We start from the raw sequence: 27,269 nt of genomic DNA on the forward strand, positions 1-27,269 counted from the left end.
GTATATGAACTAAGCCAAATCTTTATATTTTACCTTGCCGTTGTAAAAACAGCTTTAGCCCTTCCCCTGGACAACGGTACATATGCATTTGTTTTGGAGTTGGAAAAACTAGTAACTGGCACTTCCAGCTATCCTAGGTGCATGATTCTCCCTGTTACTAGTTTGTTTACCATCAAAATGACTTTGAAGCTGTTGTATGAAGCTAAAAATCTTGCATATGATGCCTTTAACATGGGTGGCCTGTTTTAAGGTAAATTGTCATATTTGACCAATCTGGACCTCTGATTTATGTGATTGTGGCATGATTACATAAAAAAAGAAGACACAATGGGTGCCTGCTAGCTTCACTGCTTTGTCCCAATGATTATGAGAAAATGTTGAGACACTATATAACAAAACATCCCACTTTGCTTACCTCCACACCAAGTAAAGCTGCCCACACCAAGCCTCTAAAGAGAGGGGGTATGTCAACACGAGCTTCCTTCCACACATGATTCTTTTTGTATGGGTAAGCCTGATATCACAAATGCAATTAGTCAACATGCTTAGAATTGCTGAAATAATAATAATAAAAACATTTTGCATTGAGACAAAATGTGTGAATGTTAATAAATCGGTATTTTGTGTATTCTAGAATGGCAAACCTTGAGAAGCCTATCAAAGAGTACAATACGCATTAATTGGTACTCTGTGTCTCTCTCACGGATAATGAGGGGCAGGGAGACTGTAGTAGAAAGTTCATTGTTGCTGTTGGACTGAGGTAAGTTAGATTGCCTACAAAGAAGAAAATAAATGGAAATGTAGTAGTTTGATGTACAATGTACACACACAGTTTGCAAGAAGTAAAACACATGATAAGGGATACAACAGATGTTCACATGTTCACATGTTTCATGATGTTCCACTAAAAGGCCTTCATAATCTTAAAACAATGTTGCCATACTTTACAGTCTATGAAAAACATTGCTGAGTTTAGGCATACTATTATACTAACTGTAATGATTCCAGCTTGTTCCTCTTGCCTGTATCTAAACTGATACACACTGATAACTAATAATACATTAACTAATAATACATTATTATAAAACCAATGAAAGAAGAATGAATAAAATAAATTAATTAGTTGACATAACTTTCTACATGAGGTCTGGAAAATATGGCAGATTTCTCCCCTCTAATACCAATTTAATAAAGTACAGCGCCCTCCATAATTATTGGCACCCCTGGTTAAGATGTGTTAAAAGCCTTCAAATAAATTCAGTTTTTATTGTAGAAGCATACTCTTACACTGAAAATTGTAGAAAAATGTCACCTTCAACTTGAGTGAATTTTAAGGTGGGGAAAAAAATCCCTGACTGAGAAATAATTATTCTTCATAAAATCACCTGTTCCACAATTATTGGCACCCCTAACAATTCCTAGGAAATAAATATAATTGAGGTATTTCTGTTAATTCTGTCATTTCTACAGTAGTTTACAAAGTCGATCAGAGTATGTAGGAACATTTAATTAGTAATTCTTAACATCCTGTTCCCCTGGGCTAAAAATATGATGTGACACAGAGGCCATTTCTCTTCAACATGGGAAAGACACAGGAACACACTGTTCAAGTAAGGCAGATGTGTGTCGACCTTCACAAGTAAGGCATTGGCTACAAGAAAATAGCCACTCGCACACCTGCCCATATCTATGGTCAGAGGAATCGTTAAGAAGTTTAAAACAACTGGAACAGTGGTAAACAAGCCTGGAAGAGGACACAAGTTTATTTTGCCACCACACACAGTGAGGAGGATGGTAAGAGAAATAAAAAAAATCTCCAAAACTCACTGTTACAGAATTGCATCAAATGGTTGCATCTTGGGGTCACAAAGTCTCCAAAACAACCATCAGGCGCTATCTACATGCCAACAAGTTGTTTGGGAGGCATGCACGGAAAAAAACCTTTCTCACTCAAAATCATAAGCACAAACGTCTGGAGCGGTACTGGGCCTTCAACTGGGACCCTGTGCTTTGGTCAGATGAGACAAAGTTAGAGCTTTTTGGCAACAAACACTATAAGTGGGTCTGGCGTAACAAAAAGATGAGTATGCAGAACAGCACCTCATGCCCACTGTGAAGTATGGGGGAGGATCGGTGATGCTGTGGGCCTGTTTCTCTTCCAAAGGGCCTGGGAACCTTGTTAGGGTGCATGGCATCATGAATGCTTTGAAATACCAGGACATTTTAAATTAAAATCTGGTGGCCTCTGCCCGAAAGCTGAAGATGGGTCGTCACTAGGGTTGGGCACCGAAACACGGTTCTAGTATGGAACCGGTGCCGACACAAACGGTAGTAACCATACCGAATAACAACGTGAATTTCGGTGGCTCATTTCGGTGCTTCATTTAAATGGCGTTTTTATTTTATTATTATTTTTTTTAAATACGATGCATCCCTGCACGTCATGCGCCATATCTAACTTCTTGCTCTGATAGCACCACATCCAGATACAGTTAGCCAACATAAACACTAGAATCTAGTGACTAGATGCTTAAAGCAGAGGGATGGAGCACATACGTAGATTAGTGGACAGTGTTTGAGAGCTCACGTTGGCCCATGTCAAGTAGCCTAGCTCTTGTCAAAATCTCGCAGTACACAAAAGGCTATGAAACAACATCAACAGTATAGCCTACTTTACTCAATAACCTTGCTAATGAGCTAACTGGGATCTATTTGAAATGTTATCAGCAAACTGTAATGTAAAAACGTTAATTGTTTCACGTGTGTTCATTACATTATTTTTTTCATATGCATGAGGCCAATATAGGCCTAGTATCACAATGAATATGAAGATCACGCTAAATGTTAGCTTGCAAAACTATAAATATGCAGGTTACAAACATACGTCTGCGTTGATATCCCTGAGCTGTCAAACAGGCTAACCATCTCTGGTGTAGGTATCGCTAATTAAGCTGCTCATACAGGGGTAGCCTATATTAGCGCATTGGCTACTAGTTGCTTTTTTTTTTTTAAATGCCTGGGCTGGGAATCAAAACACTTCAACATCAGCACATGTAACATGTTTAAAACTATTCCGTGTTATGAGGGAGGACATATTTCTAGAAGCATTTGGGAACACACTGAACGAACTTGAAAGTCCCTCAACATTACTTAGAAATGCGTTTGACCTGGCAGTTCTATGGCAAGCCATTTTAACTTAGCCTACCTTATAGCAAGCCACCTAGGCCTATATTGGATGAACATGAAAGCAGAGCTTACCATTGTGTGTGCACCCATGGCAAGCTGTTTTAACATTTAAATATATTGAGATATTGATAGTAAATTAACAGTTCAATTTCATATTTTGTGTGTGTTAACATTTTTATTATTGGGATAACTTGTTGGAGTGAACATATAAGGAGCTAAATATAAAATAAGATGCAGATATGTAACACAGCTAATGCCGGAAACAAATGAGGTACTTGAACAGCCTTCCGTGCATATAGCCTCTTCATGCTAGACCATTTCATTGTTGGAAAAAAAAAAAGTACCGGTTCAGGCACCGGCACCGTTTTAAAAGTATCGATTTGGCACCGGTATCGGATAAAACCCAAACGATACCCAACCCTAGTCGTCACTGGGTCTTTCAGCAAGATAATGACCCTAAACATATGGCCAAGTCTACACAGAAATGGCTCACCAGACACCGTATCAAGCTCCTACCATGGCCATCTCAGTTCCCAGACCTCAACCCCATTGAAAACCTGTGGGGTGAGCTGAAGAGGAGAGTGCAGAGGAGAGGACCCAGGTCACTGGATGATTTGCAGATTTTGTGCAAAGAGGAATGGTTGAAGATCCCTCTTTCTGTTTTCTCTAATCTTGTGAAACATTATAAGAGAAGATTAGGTGCTGTTTAATTAGCAAAAGGGGGTTGTACAAAGCACAACATCAGGGGTGCCAATAATTGTGGCACTCATGATTTGATGTAAAATAATTATTTCTTAATGTGGGATTTTTTTCCTTCTAAATAAATGCACTTGTATTAAAGGTTGGATTTAATGTTTTTTTTTCATTGTGGTCCTATATTTTTTTGGGGGAAAAAAAGTGAATTTATTAGAAGCTAAAGAACACATCTTAACCAGGGGTGCCAATAATTATGGAGGGCGCTGTATATCATGTTTCCATACTCATCCTCCAGCAATGGGTAGTATGCTTCACCAGCCACATCCTTCAGTCTCTAGAATATCAATATATCCAATCAATCATCTGATTGCATACTGTACAGTACATTGACAGAAGACTGTGAGAAATTCACTGAATTTGATGAAAGTATATCGGATTATGTTCACATATTGCATATTTATGACCCTATGTAACACACAACTTGACTATGTTTGGCGAGTTCTAGCCCTGACACTTTTGGACCAGAAAATAGAACTATAGTCTGTACAAACCAAAATATCGTTTCTGCAGCTTCATTGCATGCACCCCTAACATGCTGTGAATTTCCAGAACCATGCAGATATCTGGACACTTACAAACGTATTATTCATTACATCATGTATGTAATTAATTACATCAAATACATGATGTATTACATTACATATTATATGGTTTACATATTGGTGGACTACATTACTAATCAAAAGAACTGCACACATCTTTCCATTCATGTGACCATCACACAATACCTGACCACTACATGTGCCTACCAGAGAATTTTAACAAATTGAAAAATATGACTTACATTTTTCAGCTGACACAGTGACAGAGTCACAGTGGTATCATCCAAGAGGAAACTTCTGTCCCTGCCCTGGCCAAATGACTGTCCATCATCCAAAATTAATCTGAAAAAAAGACATATGCACATTCATGCAATGTTAGAAATAACCACAACGATATGATGTTTTGATGATCATTCACAAAAGGATAGGAAATGCAATAGAGGTTACTTTGATAGAGTGCAAATGGATGGTTTAGACCGGATAATGTCCTTGTTTATCAGCTCCCTCTCCAGGTCTCCCCCAGCCAGACACCAGAGGTGATACACTTCATCTATGGCTCTCTCTGTGAGGTAGGCGTTCCCTTCATCTTCAGACAAAACAGAGTCAGAGTCACACTAATGTAAAATATGTGCGGTTCAGAGAGAGTAATCTGTACTACTAAGAATCAAACAACATGAGAGCAGCATAATGCAGGTCATTGCAGGCAGTTCTCAGGTCATGAACAAGATGTGTTCCCACTTTTTGTCTTTAAAACAAATCTGTCCATAAATTGCAACAAGGACTACGTTTTTCTTTAATGTCACTTAACATAATGTTTGTCAAAGGTTTGTAATCAAACTGTCCCAGATTTTGTTCAAACCTTGTCTATATCATCAATGGGTCCTAAAAACCAAGGCCTGTGAAACATTTCTGTGAAAATCTTTGGTGTTCAAATCTTTTTCAGATCTTCTTTCATTTTTACAGCTTGAATAACACATGACATGTTTGGGTATTAATATCTTGACAATATTTTCCTTAGCCTCTCATGTGTAACCATGTGTAAACAGCCTGTACTAAACGTTCGAAAGAGCCCTAGATTTTAGAAAAAATGTGTATTAAAGAGTCACTTCACCCCATAACTCCACCCACTTCACATTTCTGAAAAAGGCTTTCAAAATGGGCAAGACGTTCTGAAATTTGGAGAGGGAGTGCAGCACTGCTGCAACCAATCAACCCTGGTGATTTCGTGTCCATCTGGGAATGAGTGCTGCAGACATGGCTTATCACAGGTAGGCTAATCAGGGTAGCAGGTGCAGGAAAGGGACGTTTCATTCCTAATTTGTAACGACCCGGTGACGTAGTGTTGGACGAGAAGTACAGGACTTCGTCAGCATTCCAATAGCATTTTGGACCAACCTGTAGTATCAGACGAAATGTTACTTTTGTCGAGAAACACGATTTTTGTCAATATTAACCCTGGTAATAGTACAGTTCACCATTTATGAGTATTTTCAATCAATCAACAGCTCAAAAAACATATTTTAGAGTGCAGTGACTCTTTAAGTGTGATATTGAGTAACCTGACTTTCGCCAGATCCTGTAGTTCGCTGTCTGCTTCACACAAGGATCTGGGACTTCTCGATAGGAGATGTATTTATGAAGGCGGGTCCTTGTAAAACATCCTCGCATGTGATTTGCCTGTTATCTTGAATGACGTGCTAGGCTTCTTCAAGCTCTTGCCAAACCCGGTCGGAAGAAGAGTAAAAACATCCTTGCCACCAATAAATGTCTTCAAAACTATCCTCTGTTAATCTTTTAAAGAATGAATACTCGATAGATTCGACAAAACGGTTGAAATAGCAGAATCAATGTCAGCACAAGACTCCTCGCTGCGTGCCGCCATTGTTGTTTGAATCTAACACTCGCTTCGGCGCTCCTGATTGGTTACTCATTTTTTGATGAGTAACCTCACTGGAAGGGGTTTGGATTGCCCTCGCGTCCAGACCCTTGTGTGGAGCTCAGCGAAACGCCTCTGGTGGAGCATGGCGGAACTACAAGGGTCTGGTGAGAGTCAGGCTAGATATTGAGGGCATTAAAACAGTTTTTTTCATTTGGTATCAGTCACTATTTCCTCTTCAAATACATCAGTTTATTATCCTGGAAATCCAGAGCACAATTTGAATTTGCTCAGTGAGTCACTCTGTCTTAGCCTAGAAATCTAGACGCACCCTAGCAGCCAAAAATATTTTTGCCTAGCAGGATGGTCTAGGGTCGCACCGTTGAGGACAAGCCTGCGCTAGGCTCGAGTTCAGCCTAGCCATTCAGAACGCTCTATCACGGAAGGCATCACGCAATAAACAAATCAGAAGCAACGAAAGGCGGGTCTTGGCATCTAACTTATCTTTCACACACAACAGCGCCGGCGCCGACTCCGATAATTAGATTTAAGACGTTCTACTGCTTGCTAGATTTTGTTCACTGTTGATTCGCTGTTTCTCCTTGAGTTTCCAAGTTAACGTTAAGGCTGCTACGTCTATCATTGTCCTATACTTGTTGCAGAGCTGTGTAACATCTATTTGCCTCTGTCTTGGTAAGTTCACACAAAAAGGGACTCTAATCAAAGCTGCCAAGTGTCACGCTTTGAGTGTGACAGTCAAAAAAATGTTCGACAAACTCATCTCACGCTTGCCATTTTCTGAAACTTGGCTGCCCTGTTGCCGTTTTGCCGACCGGCTACGATTGGTCACAAATGCTGGCCTATTACGTGCAGAGGCAGTTTGAAAGACAACTGTTCATCCCACCCACAGGCTTCAACTCTGTGAATGGTCCGACCCCAGACTATACATTTCTGTGTAGTTTGGCTTGCCAGGCTAACTCTGTCTGGCAATCAGCAATGATGCGCATTACCTATTGTTACGATGTGATGTGCTGTCTGTGATTTGCCCTCAGTTAGACAGCACACTTTCACAAACACATCTCATCCACAAGGGGGCACCAGCTTGCTTCTTTGACCTGGTAGCTGTAAGCTAGCTACAAAAGCCATGAAGCAGCTTTAATGGGGTGATCTTGGTTTGGCATGAGGACAGGCCTGCTTGGGGCCTACCAGCACCTCATGGTTTTCCGTCCTGGACCTGTTGTGGATTTCCCTTTCCCTTTTGGATGTATTTTGCGTTTGGGCCCATTTTTCGTTGTTTCGTCTTTGTTTTGGTGTTTTCCCCACCCTCATGAACAGTGTGGGAAGTAGGAGTAATGCGTGGGCTGGTCGCCTAGAGGAGGCAATGTGCAGGCTGGTCCAGAACGTGGAGGTCAGCTGGTATCCTCTTGCATTTCATACACTATTAGCTCGTACTCACTGACTACCACATTATTGCACACACTTAGGTTAGGGATGTTGGTCTGGGCAGCACATCTAATTTCCCTAGACTTGGTTCGAGCTTGTTGCCAGGCTACATCTTCCTAACACTATGGAGACGAGCTGCACCAATCACATCAGTGTCTCTGTGGGTCTGGATTTCCAGGCTATCAGGTTATTAATGTTTTTCCCAAAAATTACCATGACAATAATACGAATAAAACAAGCTGTGTTCTAGTACATTATTGATATATTTGGCATCCTTTCAATTTTCAAGGTATTAGGAATTTCTGATCATTTTTGTAATATGAGAAATAAAATATAGCCATTCCATTCAATTCAACCATCTATAAAATAAGGCCTATAAGATAAGGCCTTTTATAGAGTGTCAAGGGCTATCAAAAAGAATATGAAAACAATAGAATTGAACAAAATACTTTACAGATTTTAGTTATAGAACCTAAACATTATGAAGACAAAATAGTCTTCCATCATTTTCCTTAATTTTGTCTGATTTGGCACTGAATAAACCGTATCACCTGCCAAGGTGGTGATAGGGTCTGGAAGATCTCTAACTGTCACTCTGTCTCTGTATATTTACACTAAACATCTCAGTCTAAATGACCTGGGAACTGACAGACCTATGGTGCAGTTTGCATATTCAAAGAAGAAAAAACCTTTGCATATATTAAGGATGTCATCAGGGAGTTCCAGGTGGGCCGAGCGAGGAAAGGATGAGAAGAGGCTGATGGACGTGTAGAAAGGTTCAGTCAGGCCAGAGACATGTTCAAAGACAGGGTCATCCAAGAGCAGGGCAGGTGTGGGCCTACAGAAAACAACAATGCCAGGATTGGTTATTAGTCAAATAACCTCTTTATTCCACCATGCTCAATGAAAGCACCATGAAGCTTCTATAAGCTAAATCAACTTGTAAATCAATATTGAAGAGAACAAGCAATGCACTCTAAACCTACCTCTTACTAGGAAGAAACGTCAGGCACTTTCTGAGCAATAAAAGCAAATTCTCAGGCAAATCCTGTAAAATCAGTATCTTATTAGATGACATCCATATACAGAGGAAAAGAGGTCACATTTCTGGTGCCATTTACACACTTCCCACAGTGGCAAGCCACCAAACCTGTTCAACGTAATACAACATATTGCAGGATATAACAGAAAGTCACAATGGTATCATCATATCAATAATACCTGCCCTAACATATCACAAAAGGCAACTGATACTGGATGGAAGAGATTGGAAAGGATATTAGAAAGGAGATAAGGAACCTGAAATGCACAGCTTGAATGCATCACCTACTGTACTTCACATATATGTAGGCTCACCTTAATAATCTCCAAGCACCCATGCTCCTCTGCAAGAACTGTGACTATATCATCCATACAACCTGGAAGTGAAGAATATTTTCATACTGTTGTCCTAAACCTGTAATTTATTCAGTAGGCTTACGGAGTCAAAAGTTCTGTTCAGGATGATTATAATACATTCCTTCAATTATAAACTATGCCATATGAATAAATTATGACAAAATGTATATATGTTTGCGTTGTTGTATCAGTTTTCATGCTGTCCTGAATTTTTCCAGATAAAGGTTAATAAAGAATCACTTACCTAAGGTGAGTATAAATTTAAAGCTTTCACTTTTTTCAATATTCTGCCAGAGTCGTCTTCCCTTTAAAGAGAGAATTAACAACGTAAACTCAAATTGCTTTAAAGCAACACTTACCTCCTACAGTTAAGAGGCGCAATTGTCTGTTAGCCACTATAAATACCTGTACAGCGCGCTACCAGCTATAAACCTAACTTGGATATGATATAGACGAAGGGTTTATTGGCTCAGGCACATTTGGGCATGGTGAACCATGCTAAAAAACAACAGTGTACATTAGTACATGCTAATTAAGAAATTAAAATGGTAAAAAAAAGCAAAAAAAACAGGAGGTGGGTCATTGCGAACCCATCCAAAAGACATTTAGACAACTTTGGTAAATCATTTTGTAATAACTGGCTAGTTAAGAATCTAAACAACACAAATAACTGATAGTTTCATCAAGCTTACCACACACAGCTCGAAGAGCAATATTCCCAAGGACCACACATCTGTCTTTGGTCCAGACATGCAAGGGGTGTTACCATGAAAAGAGCTGTTTGGATGGATCAGGCCTTGCGCAATGACTTCTGGGGCCAGATATGATGGGTGTCTGAAAGAAATTATTTTTTTCTTCACTCTCATTCACTCAGGAGTTAATTAATGCTAAGGTTTAGCATTAATGTAGGCATTGCCATTTAACTATACACACCACCTCTTAGCAGGAGTCCAATGTCAACAGATGACCGCATATTATATCAGGAACATAATGAATACAGTTTCCATTTTTAGAGGTTGTTTTACAATTAATTCAATTCATATATTTTTTGTTTTTTTCTCACATTGGTCTACAGATAAGCACAATTACCCTATGGGGAAGTCCACGTCTGCACCATGATCTGTCATGTGATAAAAACCGAATTTGGCTAACTTCACATTACCCTGTGGAAAACAAGAGTCATATGAATTTATGAATCTGTTTTTAAACATTACTGCTTGGATCTTACCATTTCTTAGTTTAGCTTGCCACACCAATAGAAGGAAATTATAAAAATGTCCCTGCTGCTCTAGCTGTTAGCTGCTGCAACTAGTTTTTTTTTACCATACCAGTTACAGTATTCTGTGATCTAGAAAAATAGAGATCTATGTAAAACTTCTTCAAAGTTTTAAATGTTGCATAGCAAAATATTACTTGCTGACTCTGAAGTCAGTGTGTCAATGAATGATTTGATTGATTGTGGAGTGATCTGTGACATGAAAGACATGAATCAGAGGCACCATTGCATTATCAGACCTCTAAATGCTGGAAAGGCCCATTCATGTTAACTGAACTTTCTGTAGCATTCTTAAGAGCGGCACAATAACAACCTTTAACATACCTGTAAAAACTGTGTAAACTAGCTCAAACGCAATATGAACTAAATTTTATAATGTCCAACAAGTTATGTGAAAGCCATTCAACTACACAAACTATGCAACTGTCTACCTTACAATCCAAAAGGACATTTTGGGGACAGAGGGCTCGATGAACAATTCCATGTCTGTTCATGAATTCCAATCCCTCCAAGATCTCATAGGCTATCTGCAGGAGCTCATCTGGGCTGGAGAAAAAGCTGGTATTAGCTTCAGTTTTCAATGACTAGAGTGAACAACATTAAACCAAACCATCCTTAGAATAACAAAAGGTACCCTTCCATACCCATAGTAGAATGGTTCACGATATAAAACTTTACAGTAGAGTAATGTAATAAGACTAAACATTGTCTTACCAGATTGGTTTACACTGTCTGTAAAGGTTCATCAAGTTATTCTCATAATGTTCAGCCACTACCACCAAGCGCTCTTTAACAGAGAAAAATATTTGATAAAATTAATTTGGTCGCAAACTTTTACCATTAAAACACCTACTACAGTATAATATCCAGTCCAATCAGACCACATCTAAATCATCATCCTAAGATCCTTTAAGATACCAGTTGTTCAGAAAAACACCAGTGAATCTGGAGTGTGTTTCACATGCTTTGTATACAGAAATAAAATAAATATATTATTTCAGTGGTCCACCTGAAGCAAAATGAAATACTAATGGTATTATTATTATCATTATTAACAACAACAACAACAACAACAACAACAACAACAACAACAACTTCTTCAAGGAAACACAATGTAGCAATTAAATAATAAATTAATTTATTTACTTTGAAAAGTATACCACTTCAAGTGCTTCACATACCATGCTTCCCCCTAGAGATGTCAACATACTGGCATAACCTGGGATGGCAGATCGTTTTCAGAACCTGAAAACGTCCTAATATCTTGATGGAGTTGGGGGTGAGAGGGAGTCCATTACTGCCACAGACATCGTGAGGGAGGGGAGAAGCAAAAAAAGTAAAGGCTCCCAACAGAGCATCTCTTAGTGGTTTCATGCTCCGGAGTTTTTGTCTGTATCAGTGTCTGTAAATACAAAGCAAAAAGCTTATTATCAGCAACTGTGAGTATTCTCAATCATTGATAGAGCAATGTCTCAAAACGCTGCATAACTTCAACACAACAGCAACTTATACAGTATGTGTGCGGTGGCAGATACATAACTCCAATAAACATAAGCTACAGTATGTTACATTAGTCAGATGAGGCCTTATACGTTTTTATTTTTTTTATTTTTTTGTCAAAGCCTACATGTTTCTACACGAGTGTCATGGCCAGACCAAGAAGTGGGCTGTGCTCTTTCAAATTTATCTTTTGCAAATTTAATATGTCAACCTTAATCTGTAGTATCTGAATCAGCCAGTCACATTTCGTTCACATTTCGTTCACATTTCGTTCACATTTCGTTCATTTTGATGTTGTGTGAATGTTATGTGATTTCTGATTGGCTGATTTGGTTCAACAACAACACTGTAAAGCGCCATGAGACATGTGTAATGTTTTGCCGCTCTATAAGTGAAATTAAATTGAAATTGATAAGTAGGGATGTTGTTTTCCAATATAATTCTGCTTGCCTGTATGCCTAGACCAGGGCTTTTCAATTTCATTACCAAGTGGGGCAGACAGGACAACCACTGGGTCTTCGGGGGTCACCCAAAATATAGCTTTGCTAAAATTATTCTATTATGGCATAGAGACATGCGTTCATAAGTAGCAGCTATATTTAATAAGTTCTGCTAAAGATATTCACAAACACTTGATGTGGTGGACATTCCTTTTTGAAGTGAAGTGAAACAGTATCCTGATAAGCAGCATTTTAATGCCTCGATCAAGTGATGGGCTAATTATTGGGCATTAACATCCAACTTCTGTCATATTCCATATTTGTAAAACATATCACAGTGAAACGTATTGACAAACAATAAGTAGCATTGTAATGCCTCAATCCAGTGATATATCATACGCATTCTTTTCTCACGTCGGGTGAAGGGTCAATGTCCATGCTACTAAGGAGTGCATCATAGCTCTATTTTGTTTTGTACAAAAGCAGGGCTAGGCTACTTTACTCCTCTGTTCATCATCATAAAAAGTATAGTTGCTCCACAATGGTGTTCCGTTGTGGAGCAACTATGCACAAACCAGAACTGTTCGGAACAATCAAATTGTGGACTTTTTACGATTATGAACAGATCCAGACCAAACTTCCCGACCCCGTCCCGAGTAAGTACCCTTAGTTGTAGGACTAAAATGCTTTGTAACATGTGCAATGTAGCTCAACATGACTAATTCACTGTGCTGATGATTATGTGATTCAACTAATACAGGGAGAAAAATGCCTCTGCACACAATTGGATCGTAATAGGGATGTAAACGGTTTCAACTATCGATTAATTGTCGATAAGAATTTCCTTGACTAAATTCAATTAATTATCGGTTAATTGAACAATGCAATCTAAAGCCCTATTCGGACGGGATTAGTTTTATGGGGTGACATGAGGTAAAGTAATAATTACCAGGGAATTTAGTCCCGTCCGGACACGCCATGTCAGTAAACACAACTGAGTATGTCCGTGAAATTTACAGCCACTTTTACCTTCAGTAAAACGGTCCGGGGAAATTACCGTAGGTAAGATTAATCCCGTGCGAACGCGACCCTCTGTAAAGATGTCTGTAATATTTCGTCACATCCTGATTTAAAAACAATTCCACCCAATTCCCTATGCTGTACACCAGTGGTTCACAACCTTTTTTGTCTTGTGTAGCCTACCCCCTGAGTCTTTGTGTAACACTCTATGAGTGAGTACCCCCCTCACTCATAGAGTACGTGCTGATGATTCTTCAAAAGTGGAACATAACTGATTATTCAATGAAAAAAACTTGATTTCATCTCCTTAATTTGAACATTTAATTATCAGGCATTTTCTCAACTTTAACTCAAATCACTCAATAAAGACATAGAAAAGAATAATGTGTTGCCTTAAAAAGGTAATAATCAAAAAAAAAAAAAAAAAAAGAGTTTTTAAGTTTTAAGTTGATTGGATTGTGATGAATCTTACAATCTTAAATTGTTACATTAGACCTCAAACACCCATATAAGATAAAAGTCATATTTACAGACCAGTATGTTTTGTGAATTTTGAAATGCTGAAGAAATGGTGTTTGACTTATAAATGGTGCATTGTCACTTTAAGATCGTTGAATTTTTAACGATTGTGTAGTTATAACTTTATCAACCGTCTCTGTCTTTACACTTTCATAACACCCTTTTGGCAGCTTTTGTTTACAAGCCTTATTTGAACCACTTTAATAGCACAATATTAACAATGATATGCACAATATTGAATTAGTATTATGTCCGACGCATCTTTGTAACGCATAAAGGACAAGAACTGAGCTTCTCCACTCACATCTGTCTTTTCATCCGGCGGGAAAACAAACTGCCGACTGGCTGTACATTTTGTTCATTTCGTTGTTATATTGTTTATCCGACGGGACATGGTGTTATTCGACAGGGGAACTTTCTTGGGTACGTCGGCTAGCTGCGGTGGGTTCGCAGAACTTAGTTTCAGGTCGCCTCTTTTGCATTTCTAAGCGGGTGTTTTTCTGGCTGCAGGTAAACTGCAGCTGTTTTGATTGTGGGATTTTGGCACGGTTGTGCCACAGACTGTTGTCTCCAGAGAATCTAATCGCGCAGTAGCCTAGGCCTATCATTTTTGACGGGATTATTGTATTTACTTGTCACCTCGAAATTTCCACGTAGCCTACACCCTGCAGTGTGCTCGCGTACTAGGGGTACGTACGCGTACCCCTGGTTGGGAATCACTGGCCTAGACTCTGCATGCAAATTCATTAAACGGTATAGAAGAAAGCCCTCTCCTTGGCCTCACTTTCTCTCGCTCTCCTTCCCTCTCTCTCTCTCTGTTATCCGCACTCAATGGAACCCGCCCCTTGACATGCATATTCAATCCAAATAAAACATTCACAATCGTGAAAGCAATGACACATAGAAGACGATTAGCTAAAATTATTATTGAATCCGGTTAGCATCATTGTTAGCATGCTGCAGACATTTAAAACTCTTGCGTTCAAATTGACAGATCATCTCAATACCGCTATTTTCCAATACAACTTCAAGATAGGGCTGGGCGATATGGACCAAAAGTCATATCTCGATATATTTAGGCTGAATATCGATATACGATATATATCCCGATATTTTTCCCGCAAAGTAGCTGCTAGAACAAAGCACCCTTAAAATTTGATTTAAGGCCCCCTTAACATAACATCAGTTACACAAACACCTCTAAGTATTCTCCTTAACATTTTCCCTCATGTATTTGAGTTTTCTCCTTATTATCTTAAGAAATCCCTCAAACCGTTGCACAAATGTCCAGCAGCCTAAAGGAAAACCCATATTATTATCTGAGTCAATGCTGATAAATGTAGTTAATTAACCACTTTTAACAATTGAAAATAAATAAATCTTCTGCTAATATTACTCTTCAATCAAATAGGCCTATCAGAAGTTATGTCGTTTATTTAGGCCTAGTGGTAACCTAGCTTGCTCAAGTCGTCCTAACTGATAGCCTACCATTATGAGCTTTGGTTTGGTTCAGGCAACATGTAACAAAAATGTTTTGGTGCACAAATGGTCTTGCTCTTTGGATGACAGCCAGAGGATAATATCTAACTAGCTAGCTAGTATAGTTCAATAGACCTCTGAAGTTCGCCTACAAAAGGAATCCAAAACTGCCATCTTTGCCCATATAAGGAGATCCGGGAGTTAATTGAAGCTAACTGCCTATGGCAAGTTACATTGTAAGTTAGCTCTGGGGTAGCAAAGATCAGAGTGTGCCGTCTTCACCTACCAAACATCACAGTATCCACTAGCCGGCAGTGGACAAAACTGTGTAGTGAAAAACGTCTGCATTTCTAATGTCATCATCCCCGCGAGAGTTTAGCAGGTGCGATAATTGAAAATCCCCATGTTATTTTCCCATAGAAAAAATCTCAAGATACCGGATCTCCTTATTTGGGCAAAGATGGTGGCTTTTTTGTAGGTGAACTTCAGAGGTCTATTCATGTCTCAGGATTTACTTGATGAATGGATAAATGTCACCGAAAACTATCACGGTAAGATTATAGATCATTATGCTTTAGGCTATTGTGTTTGGTGGATTGCTTTCTAATTGCATAACTTATTAGCAAGCTAGTTAGTTGCATGTTGAACGTACCTGTTGAGTTATTTATCGCTAACATTAGCTACTACTGATAGGTACATTAGATGTACAGTATAACATCGTGAAATTAACGTCACTGTTCTAAGGTGCGCCGTGTTTGGCTGCGTCACCCGTCAAACTGGTCAAAGTTTATAGTCAGATTTGTCGTGTTATTAACTATACCATTTTATAGACAATATGTGCTCACATCTTGATATTATTTTGGACAGTCACCCTCAGAAAAGCATGCACATATTAGCAAACAATCAATCTCCGTGGGAACTGGAATTTGTCGTGCCAGAAAATCCCTTTCAATGCAAATGAAAATCTAAATAACTTAACGAATTTCCTTACCTAAGGATACCATTTAAGACATTTAACCCGAAAAGACCGCGCTGGTGACAAGCGGAGAAAAGAGACATGACGCTCGGCATGTCAGATTGCAGTTGCAGAGTTTTCGAATGTTTTACAGCCTACCTCACAGCTCTCACGCGACGTAGCCTATAACTCAGTCAGTCCAGCAGAGATGCCAGAGCAACGTTTTGGTCAATGGAGAGGGAGAGAAATGCTCCGCATATCCGTCTCATTTAATCATTAAAATGAAGGTGATGACTGGCGAAATTAGTCAAACGGTTTCAATAAACCATTGTTGAAATGAATGAAAATGGTTTCAGAAAATCGCCTATAGGCCTATCAGAAGGAAATAGCCTTCAATTCAACCTGAAAGACTCGATAGGCAACCTTAGATTAATTCATTAATTCATTACGGTTACAAGACCGCATTTCCGTGAATAGGCTATTATTGTCAAGGCGAAGACGAAAGAGATGGACAAGATGGACATTTAGGCTACATTTACATGCTAGGAATACTTAGAAATGTGTAGGCCTATAGGCTATTTTAAAACGGAGGCATGTTCATTTTAACCAGCGACGCTGGGTAGCCTACATGTACCCAGCACTTGTTATCACAGATTTTGTCCCCACCACTTTTGACAACTGAAAATAAAATGTATTTAACAGAAATCTCTTTAATACATGCCTATGCTTGTCACTTTATTTATAACCGTAGGCTACATGCATGGAGAAGATCGCGCATTTTGTAACATTGTAACAATGGATGGTCAGATATGCGATAGGGCATGTCGTGTCTCCTAGGCCCCACCCATGGAGCACCGAACGCATGCGTGAATTCGCGTCCACTTCGCTGCTTTTGCGTCAGCGCAAATCAGCCAGATGTGAGATGTCCTCTCAAGGATAGACACCTGCCTTGAAAACTATGCTTAAGTAGATAAAGAAAGTAACGTAACAGAAACCATATAGTACACTGTTGTCCCGCTAACCACTATTGAATCAAGTGCGCCAGTTTGAATGAAAGAGAAGGAATGTGCGTAACTGTTGAAGAGTGTGTGTGATTAGGCCTATTTGAACAAATAGCTCCGAAAGACTGAAATGAACGCTTGGTGATGAGGAACGTGTGAGACTGAAAGTTGTGAAGACTGGATGAATGACGCTATGAAATTCTTATCCAATAAACGACTTACGTGCCTTCAATAAAGACATGCCTCTTCTTAGCCTACCTGATTAATAAACCACGACAATGTAACCAAATGCAATGAAATACTTATCATTAACATACTCGGTATGAACATGTGTAGCCTACGATGTTTGAACGTAACCAACCAACATGTTTAAGTAGGCTATACACTGTTGAATGTAACCAAGTACTCTCAATAGAATGTAATATGCATGCTACATTTTAATGTGTAATGCCTGTTATCAAATGTAAACTGTTTGTATGTTAAAACCTGTAAATGCCGATATTGAATGCATCTTTGTCTCAATTAGAATGTTCTCGTCAACACTGAATGTATGTAAAACTCCGCTCTGTAACCCGGAGATGTGTGCCTTTGACTGTCTAGAATGTTCTGAAGTAAGTTTAGTTTCCATCAAGTTCTGTGAAGAGGGCACCGCCCCAGGAATGTGTAGGGGAGGACCATGGGGTCACGGAAAAATCAGGACTATAAGTAGCAGGTCAACGAAAGATCGAGGCTGCTTCTTCTTCTTTCCTCGTCTTACGTGTTGTGTTACTCTGTAGCTCCTGATAGTTATTATGTGAACTCCGTACGTCGTCGCGAAACCAAGTATGCGGGACTTAGTGCTCCAGTGAACATCGGAACTCCGCATCATCCATCTGCTGCTCGTGGCCTTACACCCGGACAAGGGAGATCACTGAACGAGAGTTCATTTGGACTCTTTGCTTTTTTCGACACTATTGGATTAATTTCTTTCGTTTTTCCTTTTTCAACACAAAACGGAATCACGACGACTATTGGATTAATTTCTTTAGTTTTTCCTTTTTCAACACAAAATGGAATTACGACGACTATTGGATTAATTTCTTACGTTTTTCCTTTTTCAACACAAAATGGAATTACTACAACTATTGGATTAATTTCTTTTGTTTTTCCTTCTCACCACAAAATGGAATTATCTTTTTCCTACATATTGTAACCAACAAGCTGTATTGTGCCGCATCTTTGCTGTATTTAAAAATGCTGAATTATAAAACTATTTTAATCCAACGTCCGATTCTTTCAGCTTGTATTCTGTTTTGGGACGAGGCTACCACTTCCCAAACAGGATGGTAAAGATAACGTCTCTCCTCTATGATTCTTTTCTATTCTTTCTGAGTCTTAGTTTAAGCCTTGAAACTAAGCACCTCTTATAAATGACCTGAGTTTCAGCTGTTTACTGAGACCGAATGTTTTACGCGTGAGTTAACTGTCAGGGCCTTGATGTTCCACTGCCTTCTTATGTACTAAAAACCCTGGTTATTCTCTTGGGAAGACTTGAGCACCTTCCTCTAGACGGTCCGGGGTTTATCTGTATACATAGAAGTCTTAGGTCATTGACATCACAGAGGTCGGTGCGTAACCTAACCTGACAGTAGGTGCCTGGTATTATAGTTCAGCTATAAGATTCGATTGTGGTGGCCGGAGTACGTGCGGACAGCTGAGGGCTTATCGTACAGGCCATCCTTTCAACTCCAGGCAACAACACAGGCAGTGAGGGTGATTCATTGTAACCATCGACTAGTAGGCCTAGCTCCGCAAAATAAGTTTCTAGCAAATTATGTATCGTATGGATGTTCATGTTGATTCAGAGATAGGCATAGACTACCGTAGGCTGCTGTGCGTCAAGCTATGTGACAGCATTTTATCATGTGGTGAATTAATAACAGTTTAACATGTCAGAACTTTTGATCGGCGTTTCAAGTGCATGCCGCGAATAAATAAACTCGACTGACTGAATCCCGTATATTTGTTGGCAAGTGTTAATATGTGGGCTAAGCAAGATAGTGATAAGATTCGAGCTGTGGCGCAACTGCTTGAAGCATCTATACCGTACGTCAGCAACCGGGGTTCAAAACCCACTCTACGAACCTCTCCGGAATCCATCAAGACAAAAGGCATCGTTTTATTAAAACAATGAAACATTTTCTCAGTTTTGCGATTTTTTTTATGTTTGCGATGTCTGCTGCTGCTCATTTTTAAAAATACCGATATATCTTAAATATCGATATATCGCCCAGCCCTACGTCATAGGTCTCCTGTGCAGGCTCAAGTGTCGTATATGTGACGTAGGCACATAGTCTGACCGAGTCTGACCTATGGCAACGCTTTAATTATCCAAGCTGACAGAGATTTAACACAGGAGCTTTTCATTAAAGGACAGAAGGTTGAAATAGTAACTGATTTTAAATACCTTGGTACACACATTGATTGCAGACTTAATTTTAAGGTAAACTCTGATTTTATATTTAAGAAGTGCTCTCAACGTCTCTACTTGTTACGTGAAGTGAACAGTTTTGGAGTTAACAGTAATATAATTGAAACTGCGTACAAGAGTCTAGTGGAAAGTGTTCTATCTTTTAACATGATCACATGGTATGGTAACCTAAACATACAGGAGAGGAACAAATTGAACAGAGTTGCTAAGATGCCTTCGAAAATTATAGGGAAACCACAGAAAACCTTGGATACTATGTATGAGGAAAATATCAGGACTAAAACCTTAAGAATTATTAATGACCCCTCTCACCCTCTACACAGTGAGTTTTAACTCCCGCCGTCAGGGAGGCGTTTTAGTAGCCTGGATGCCAGACCGAAGTTTAGCCCCGCCTACATTATTTTTCTGCAGGGAACTTCGGTCTGGCACTGCTCCATTCAGCTGCTACTATTCGAGGTACAGAGCTGTTCGGACCAATCACATTGTCAGGGCGGGCTTTACGTGATGATTGAAAGATGAACAGCAGTGAGGTTCACGGCTGCATGCGTCCTCGTTCGACGAGTTGGGTGTGAGACTGTGTTGGCTTAGTTTGATTTTGATTGCAAAAGAAACGCTATGGCTATGAATGCATAATTTGTTCATGCAGTTTGGCCTTTTGTTTATCTTAGCTATTGAAACGGAGGTTTTATCACGGATTCACACAACTATTTCTGAACACTTAGACCAACGTGGATATGTGGGAAAACTTCAGTTTCACTTTCACCAAGTTAAAACAGCATGTTTGGGTGATGTTGTTCCCGTTTGTTTAAAATGTCTCTTTGGTCGTTGGGTTAACGACACACTTCCCCAGCTGTTCATTGCATACAGTTTGAAGGAATTATTTTTAAAAACGAGGGAGGATGTTTTCCATATAGCCACTATGCTACATATTTCTTGTCTTAGATTTCGCAGATACTGACAGCCAATAACTTCTTATGTTTGGTTTGGCCTATCCAATGAGTGCAGAGCTATCCCCCCCCGCCCTGTATCAGTTGAATCATGCCCCATAATCGCAGCTGAATGGAGCAGTTTCAGACTCATATTCTGACAAGAATTGAGTATGACGTCGTCAGGCTAGCGTTTTAGACTACCAACTGCAACTAAAATCATTTGGGCAGATGACGTGACGCCTGATTTTTCTGTAATCTATTGTAAATAGTTATTAAGATGTGCTTTTTGTCCAAAAAAATGTATGTCAGTGAAGCAGATTACAATATTTTATTTTCTAATTTTATTTTGGGATGAAAATTTTGTTTTATTTTCTTCATACGTTAAGGTGAATATGAAAATGTCCTGCGGTGTGACCGTAACATTAGTGAAGCATGAAGCATAAACATTCATAAAATGAGCCAAAAACATCTAGAGCAATTTATATATATTTCGGCATTATTTTGAACATATTTACTTCATAAATGTAATGTTTAAAGAAGTACAAAACCAGGGTTTCCCGCAGCGCTTTCCTGCTAAGGCGGCCGCCTTAACAACACAGGGCTGCCGCCTTAACTAGCGTCTTCAATAAATAAATGAATAAATAAATAAATAAATAAATATATTATGTAGTGATATTCGCCGTATTACTCTGTCATGTTTTCTCCATGTCATTCCAAACCGTAGCCGCTAGTCTCCCTTCTCAGTAGAACGCATAAAAAAATAAACTTTTTCAAAATCGAGTTGGCCTATGCGCACAGGCGACGCGCTCATTCAGCATGAGTATTTGATATCAGGTCAGGTGCCACTGCCACGCATATCTCAGAGTGACTGCGAACACAAATAGCCTAAACCTAGCTAGATTTGACGACTCTCACAGGAATGGTTCTCCGTTGAATCTACCAAATGTGTGGGATGAGCGGCATAACACTTTTGAGCGCTTTATCTTTTCTTTTTTTAATCACTCGTCTACTATGAATGCATAGCCCACTGCATCTTGTAATTTGTTGTGACAAATACTTGTGCCATCTAGCCTACAGCTAACAACAACTTGTGACGGCTATTCATTCACGTGTTGTAAATTGTCTGAGGTTTACACAGGCTAGTTTAAACTTTAAACTATAGCCTCTTGTCTCCCATGCCAGTTTCATTCATCCCGACCGGGCGGGACGCATGTTTCCGTTTTGTAGAAATAATTCCTGGATGTTTTTGTTCAGAGCTGAACATGCAACTGTATTTGACAGATCACAGATCTGGTTGCTAGTGACAAAATATTAGTGTTCAATGCGGTACGATCTCGCTAATTATATTTTAAAAAGCATTAAAAACGTTCCGGCTCTCTTAGGCTATAGCCTATGAGCAACAGGCACGCACAATAAAGGCCTACAGCTTCAATCAAAGAATTGCAGCTTTAGCCTACTAAATCACAATTCATTAACTATACCATACAGTCGCAATGTTACATTTTCATACAGTTTCATCTTTATTTCATGATATATTCTAAAATATCCACCATTGCAAATATTCTTGGTTTTAATAGAATACTATAATATTGACTGGCTTTAAAATATATCCTATGGTGCTATGCTGAGCAGTGCAAAGGTTTTGAAAGATACAAAAGGCCCTGCATTGGAGTTGTAAACTTTTAAGGTATAATATTGTCTAAATTGTGTTAATGATGTTTAATTGGTTGCTGATTCAATTAAATCTGATACAATGAATGTGAAATCCAGGTATATTGCTGTCATTAGTGTCAAAATTCAACATTTTCAACATTAATGAAATGCTGACAGCCTACTAATTTTTTACTTCAGCTGACCTCCTTGTCTTAAAGTAAATCAGAAAAGAAGTTATTTAGACAAGTGTGTGCTAGACTGCTCCTGTAGCCAACAATCTCTACCCTTTGGGAATTTAACTGTTATATGATCCTTGGTGATGTAAATTATGAAAACCTCTTTCTTTGGTTGGTCTTGATGCGGCCTTGACTCCTTTAAGACTCAGTCTCGACTCAGACTTGCTTCCTAAAAGACTCGGCCGTTGTCACTCGGTCTCGGCTGCAGTTCAACCAACGGTCTCGACCCCCCCCCCCCCCCATCGAGGGCAGTGGCGGCGATGTGGCGGGGACGCTACGGCGACGCCCCCTTCCCCTGGACAGACACCACCTTAACTAACAAATTTTCTGGGGGAAACCCTGAAAACGTATACAATAATGTTTACAACAAATTCAATTTCGTAACAAAAATGTTGTCCTGCGGCGTGACATGGTAAATCAGGTTTTTCTACAGAAAATTGCATGGACAACTATGGGTCTTTGGGTCAAGCCCCCTACCAACCACCTCTCCAGATATTTGAGAGTGCTGAGAACGTTTCAGGTGAGTGTTAATCTCCCTCGAATTCCACAAATTTCATTATTTCTGTCAGTCTATGAATGTGTCCATTTTTGTAGTCCTGTGGTGTGACAGTTTTATTTTGAGGAAATATAAACTTTTTTATAAAAAAAATCACGAATTAAAGTTTAAAATAATATATGTATTCAGTTAACATAATGCCCAAGATCAGTCATGTGTAGAAAGGATTCAAAATGGCCACAATGCCGTAAATGTCCTGCAGTGTGACAGTCATGTCCTGTAGTGTGACAAATATGTCAGATATGTTGCTAGATCCTTGTCTGTGGTTTTTAAAATGTATGATGCATGAGGTATTTGTCTCCTTGTGACATGATTGTTTATTGAATATAGAATGTCAACAATGACTGGTAATTGGTTTTAAAGTATGTTTTATGCAATTTTTTTATAGGAATGAGGACAAGGACAAGGAAGAACCGGTAAATGTTAAACCAGGATGAAGCGGCATGGACAGAGGAATGCTTTTCAGGCCACAGAGAAAGAATATGGCATTTACTACTCTCAAAGTGATAATTTGGGTGATTTCAGAGCCTGAGGCCTATAGAATCGCAAAAGTAGCTAATCTGAACTGGCTAGTATTCAACAAATACCTTTACTATTTCTCCTAAAAATATGTCCTAAATAAAATTTCTCTTAAAATATATATTTTCAATGGCTTGTTTATGACTTTCCTGCATTGTAAAGGATGTAACACTACCATTAACAACCAAAACCATCCATTGTCAAGCTTTAAACTAAGTGTAATGTTTCATTGTAATCACATTAAATTGCCTCTTCTATATCTTCATGCAGATTCATTTGAAAAAAAAAAACATTGCAAAGATACTCCATCAAAGATACTCCATCTGTTATGCATTCCATGACCAGTATTTGCTATGTAGCCTGTCGCCTTTCTTATTTATTTATTTATCTATCTCTCGTCCTTCATGGTACTCATGCGGCACATGCCCTCTCACCAGCACAGAGGCGTCACTCATCAGACAATCACTGTAGTCACTGCAAGCAATATTGTGCACAAGAAACTATGTAGCATAGCAATGGAGCTCTTATATTAGGAGTTATCATTATTCCTTCCTAAAAGTTGGTCTCAACAGGTTTTAGCTTTCAAGAGAAAATCCTTCTTCTTGACCATTGTTGTCGTTTTCTGTTCGTCTTTTAAAGTAATTGCGCTGTCACTAACTTGTACAACAAGGACAAAATAGCTGCATCTAAACATCTAGCTTTTCTACCAGCCAACTCAAACACACTTAGGTGGATGACAAGGTCTGTTGCTCATCTGTCCATCATCGTATAATCGACATCAACAATTTGATTGACCCAAACACTGGTTCGGGCATACAGACTTCTCAATGTGGCATCCCCAGATGAAATTTCCCAAATTCAAACTGTGTGGGTAGGGTAAATCTGGGTTAGTTTCATGAAACATGAGGTATTTAGATTTTACTGAGAAGCATTAATGAGATTTTATAAATTTTGCATAAAGACACAAATTTAAATGCATCTCCTACTTTATGGCACCAATATAATGTGATAGAAGTGACACCTCTTAAAGGATGACTACTCAACATGTCTTGTTCATGCTTTTTGTTCAAATGAATGTACTGAGAAACAATATTTGAAGGAGATGTTATATATTTGGACTCAATTTAAGATAGAAATGCAAATAGATTTCTTTGTTAAAGGCACATTTTACAAATAATCTTTATACTGAATCTGATATCGTCCTGTGGTGTGACGCTGCATAATATAACTATCAAAAGAAAAACTAACTTTTTCATCAAAGATTTTTCATTTTACAAAATATTTCCACTAGAGTGGGCAATAAAAGAGGGTACAAGTAACAAATGGAATTGAAAAACAGCCGTTGAGTAATGTCACACCGCAGGACAATTTCTATGTGGGGGTGAGTGAAAAGCTTAAAAAAATAGTAAAAGGAGAAGAAATATCTATCGAACAATAACAGTTACATGAAATTTGAACATTTGAACATTTGAACATTTGAACATTACAATTTTATGTAATTTTCAGGAAAATTTGAACTTTTTTTAAAAAAATGCTGTTTCACCCTTATTTGTCATCTGCCCATTTATAAGAATCTTTTGTTCCTAATGCAGTAAAAAGCTAAATAAAAGGGGATTGTACTCAACACAGCGTCTTGGCATATTTGCACATTATAGGGATTTTACTTATTTATTATATTGCTGACTTTCTCTTACATGAAATGGAGTGTTTTTGCTATTGTATTGTCTTATCTGTTATGTATGTTTATATGGTGGACTGAAGACAAGTTTCCACAATTTGTGGATAATAAAGTATTCATTCATTCATTCATTCCTCTCTCTGGACGCATGCGCATTACCACTTTAGCATTGATTTCGGAAACGTTTATTACTCTGCCGATAAAACTCTGCCGATTATGACGCCAATTTCACAATGTAGTATGTACTCCAACAATAGAAAATGTTCATAAAGGCTTAAAACGCTTCATCTGTAACGTTATTTGATGTCAAAAGTGGCGCTTACACCCCATAGGATTCAATCGAATGTCTAGCTAGCACTGGTCTCCTGTTTAGCATGGCGGCTGCCATACCGTCTACACTCTCAGAACGTTCGCTGCCCCCTTGACTCTCCAGTTGTCAATGGAGAAATTGTATTGGATTTTTACTTCCGGACAAGGCTGTGGGCGGGACTGTCGCGCTCTATCTATCTATAGGCACGTTGAAGTTCAACTCCAAATGACCTCTTGCAGCAGCGAGAGCTGCCGATGGCAGCAGGGGAGGGGATACAAACGCTGCTATGAAGTTGTACACTCTCTACTTCCCGTAGTCTAGACTTGACCATGTGACGAATCATGAGGCACGGACCCGCACGGACCCTTGTGGATATGAGGAGGCATCTAAACACCTGCACATACGTCAGGGATGTAAAAGCCAATTAGGGCAAAGACCTGACGTCATGAAGGCAGGGTCTAGGCTCCGCTGCGCTCCGCAGTACAGGGGGTCAGGATTTGGAGGGTTAGCTTCAGCCAGTTAGCATGTCATTTGGCCGCCGACATCTTTGAAAAAATGGCGTTCCAAGGTTGCAACATATCCGGCACCAGCGCATGTACGAGACAGCTCATGCACGAGCTGTCTCAGCTCATGCACGAGTTTGGTGTTGAACACGAGCGTCCTCGCGCGTCCATGTTGATAACGCATTCTAGAAGACATAAATAAAATGACTGACGACTAGGATTAAGTTACCGATACTTGATGCCTGTGGATTATCATTATACCAGGCTTTGTGAATAAAAGAAAAAAGCAAATGTTGTTCTAATAGGTTACTATTATTTGCATATTAGACTGTATGAGTTGGCAAGGTATGATAAGACATTTTAGGAAATGCGAAGAAATTCTCTAACTAAACCAATTATTAAGCTACTCGCTGTCGTGTAGGCTATGCTATGAAAACTATTTTAAAACGCTCAGCTGCAGACCTGTAGCCTAGTTCATAACAACGCAGCGTTGGGGGTCACAGCCTACAGTAGATAACGGCAAAAGTTTCCGACAGTGACAGCAGACTTAAAATGCATGCTGCTCGAAACACAACACATGGATGCGCGCTTCTATCGGTAATATGCGTTGGCTTCATTTCGTCTGCCTGCAAATGTAGGTTTAAGCTGCAAATTCACACTGGGTGCAGCACAAATAGCATATCAGGTATCCACAAGTTTCTTACATCCCATGTCTACTTATTAAGAGTCATTTTCGTCGGGTAGTATTGTGCACATAACATCCTAGGTTCAAAGCATTTACTGTGGGGATCATATTTATGTGTACATGCTAAGTGAATTCTTGCTCAATATTGACTCGCCATGTTTATTATATCATGACATATGAATGTCACATTATAGGATTTCGAGACAAGGGGCAAACTTCTCCACCACCATCCCAACTCAAATAATTAAATACATTTGCGCCTGTAACGATAGGAGCGCTCTCACGAACACCTTCTCTCACTCTCCAATCTTCATCAACGATGTACCTTATGTTGTCTCG

The 27,269-nt window shown here is 39.2% G+C and overlaps 1 protein-coding gene across 2 annotated transcripts in view; it reads right to left on the reverse strand.

Moving 5' to 3' along the window:
* tbck (TBC1 domain containing kinase) overlaps nucleotides 1-27,269 on the reverse strand; it is a 92,093-nt gene that overhangs the window by 62,142 nt on the left and 2,682 nt on the right. Inside the window, exons 2-15 of one of the 2 annotated variants that reach the window (XM_062533276.1) lie at nucleotides 11,659-11,879; nucleotides 11,192-11,264; nucleotides 10,909-11,023; nucleotides 10,291-10,364; nucleotides 9,894-10,035; nucleotides 9,446-9,506; nucleotides 9,160-9,221; nucleotides 8,790-8,851; nucleotides 8,493-8,641; nucleotides 4,932-5,070; nucleotides 4,727-4,826; nucleotides 4,167-4,216; nucleotides 645-774; nucleotides 416-514 (exon numbers count right to left, since the gene is read on the reverse strand). In XM_062533276.1, the coding sequence (XP_062389260.1) occupies nucleotides 416-514; nucleotides 645-774; nucleotides 4,167-4,216; nucleotides 4,727-4,826; nucleotides 4,932-5,070; nucleotides 8,493-8,641; nucleotides 8,790-8,851; nucleotides 9,160-9,221; nucleotides 9,446-9,506; nucleotides 9,894-10,035; nucleotides 10,291-10,364; nucleotides 10,909-11,023; nucleotides 11,192-11,264; nucleotides 11,659-11,851 (1,449 nt within the window). In that variant the 5' untranslated portion in view covers nucleotides 11,852-11,879. Of the gene's footprint in view, nucleotides 1-415; nucleotides 515-644; nucleotides 775-4,118; nucleotides 4,217-4,726; nucleotides 4,827-4,931; nucleotides 5,071-8,492; nucleotides 8,642-8,789; nucleotides 8,852-9,159; nucleotides 9,222-9,445; nucleotides 9,507-9,893; nucleotides 10,036-10,290; nucleotides 10,365-10,908; nucleotides 11,024-11,191; nucleotides 11,265-11,658; nucleotides 11,880-27,269 lie in introns of both variants that reach the window. The other variant, XM_062533274.1, reaches the window with a different exon arrangement.

Source organism: Sardina pilchardus, chromosome 3 (assembly GCF_963854185.1).
Source record: "Sardina pilchardus chromosome 3, fSarPil1.1, whole genome shotgun sequence".
In the NCBI taxonomy this organism is placed as follows: domain Eukaryota; kingdom Metazoa; phylum Chordata; class Actinopteri; order Clupeiformes; family Clupeidae; genus Sardina; species Sardina pilchardus.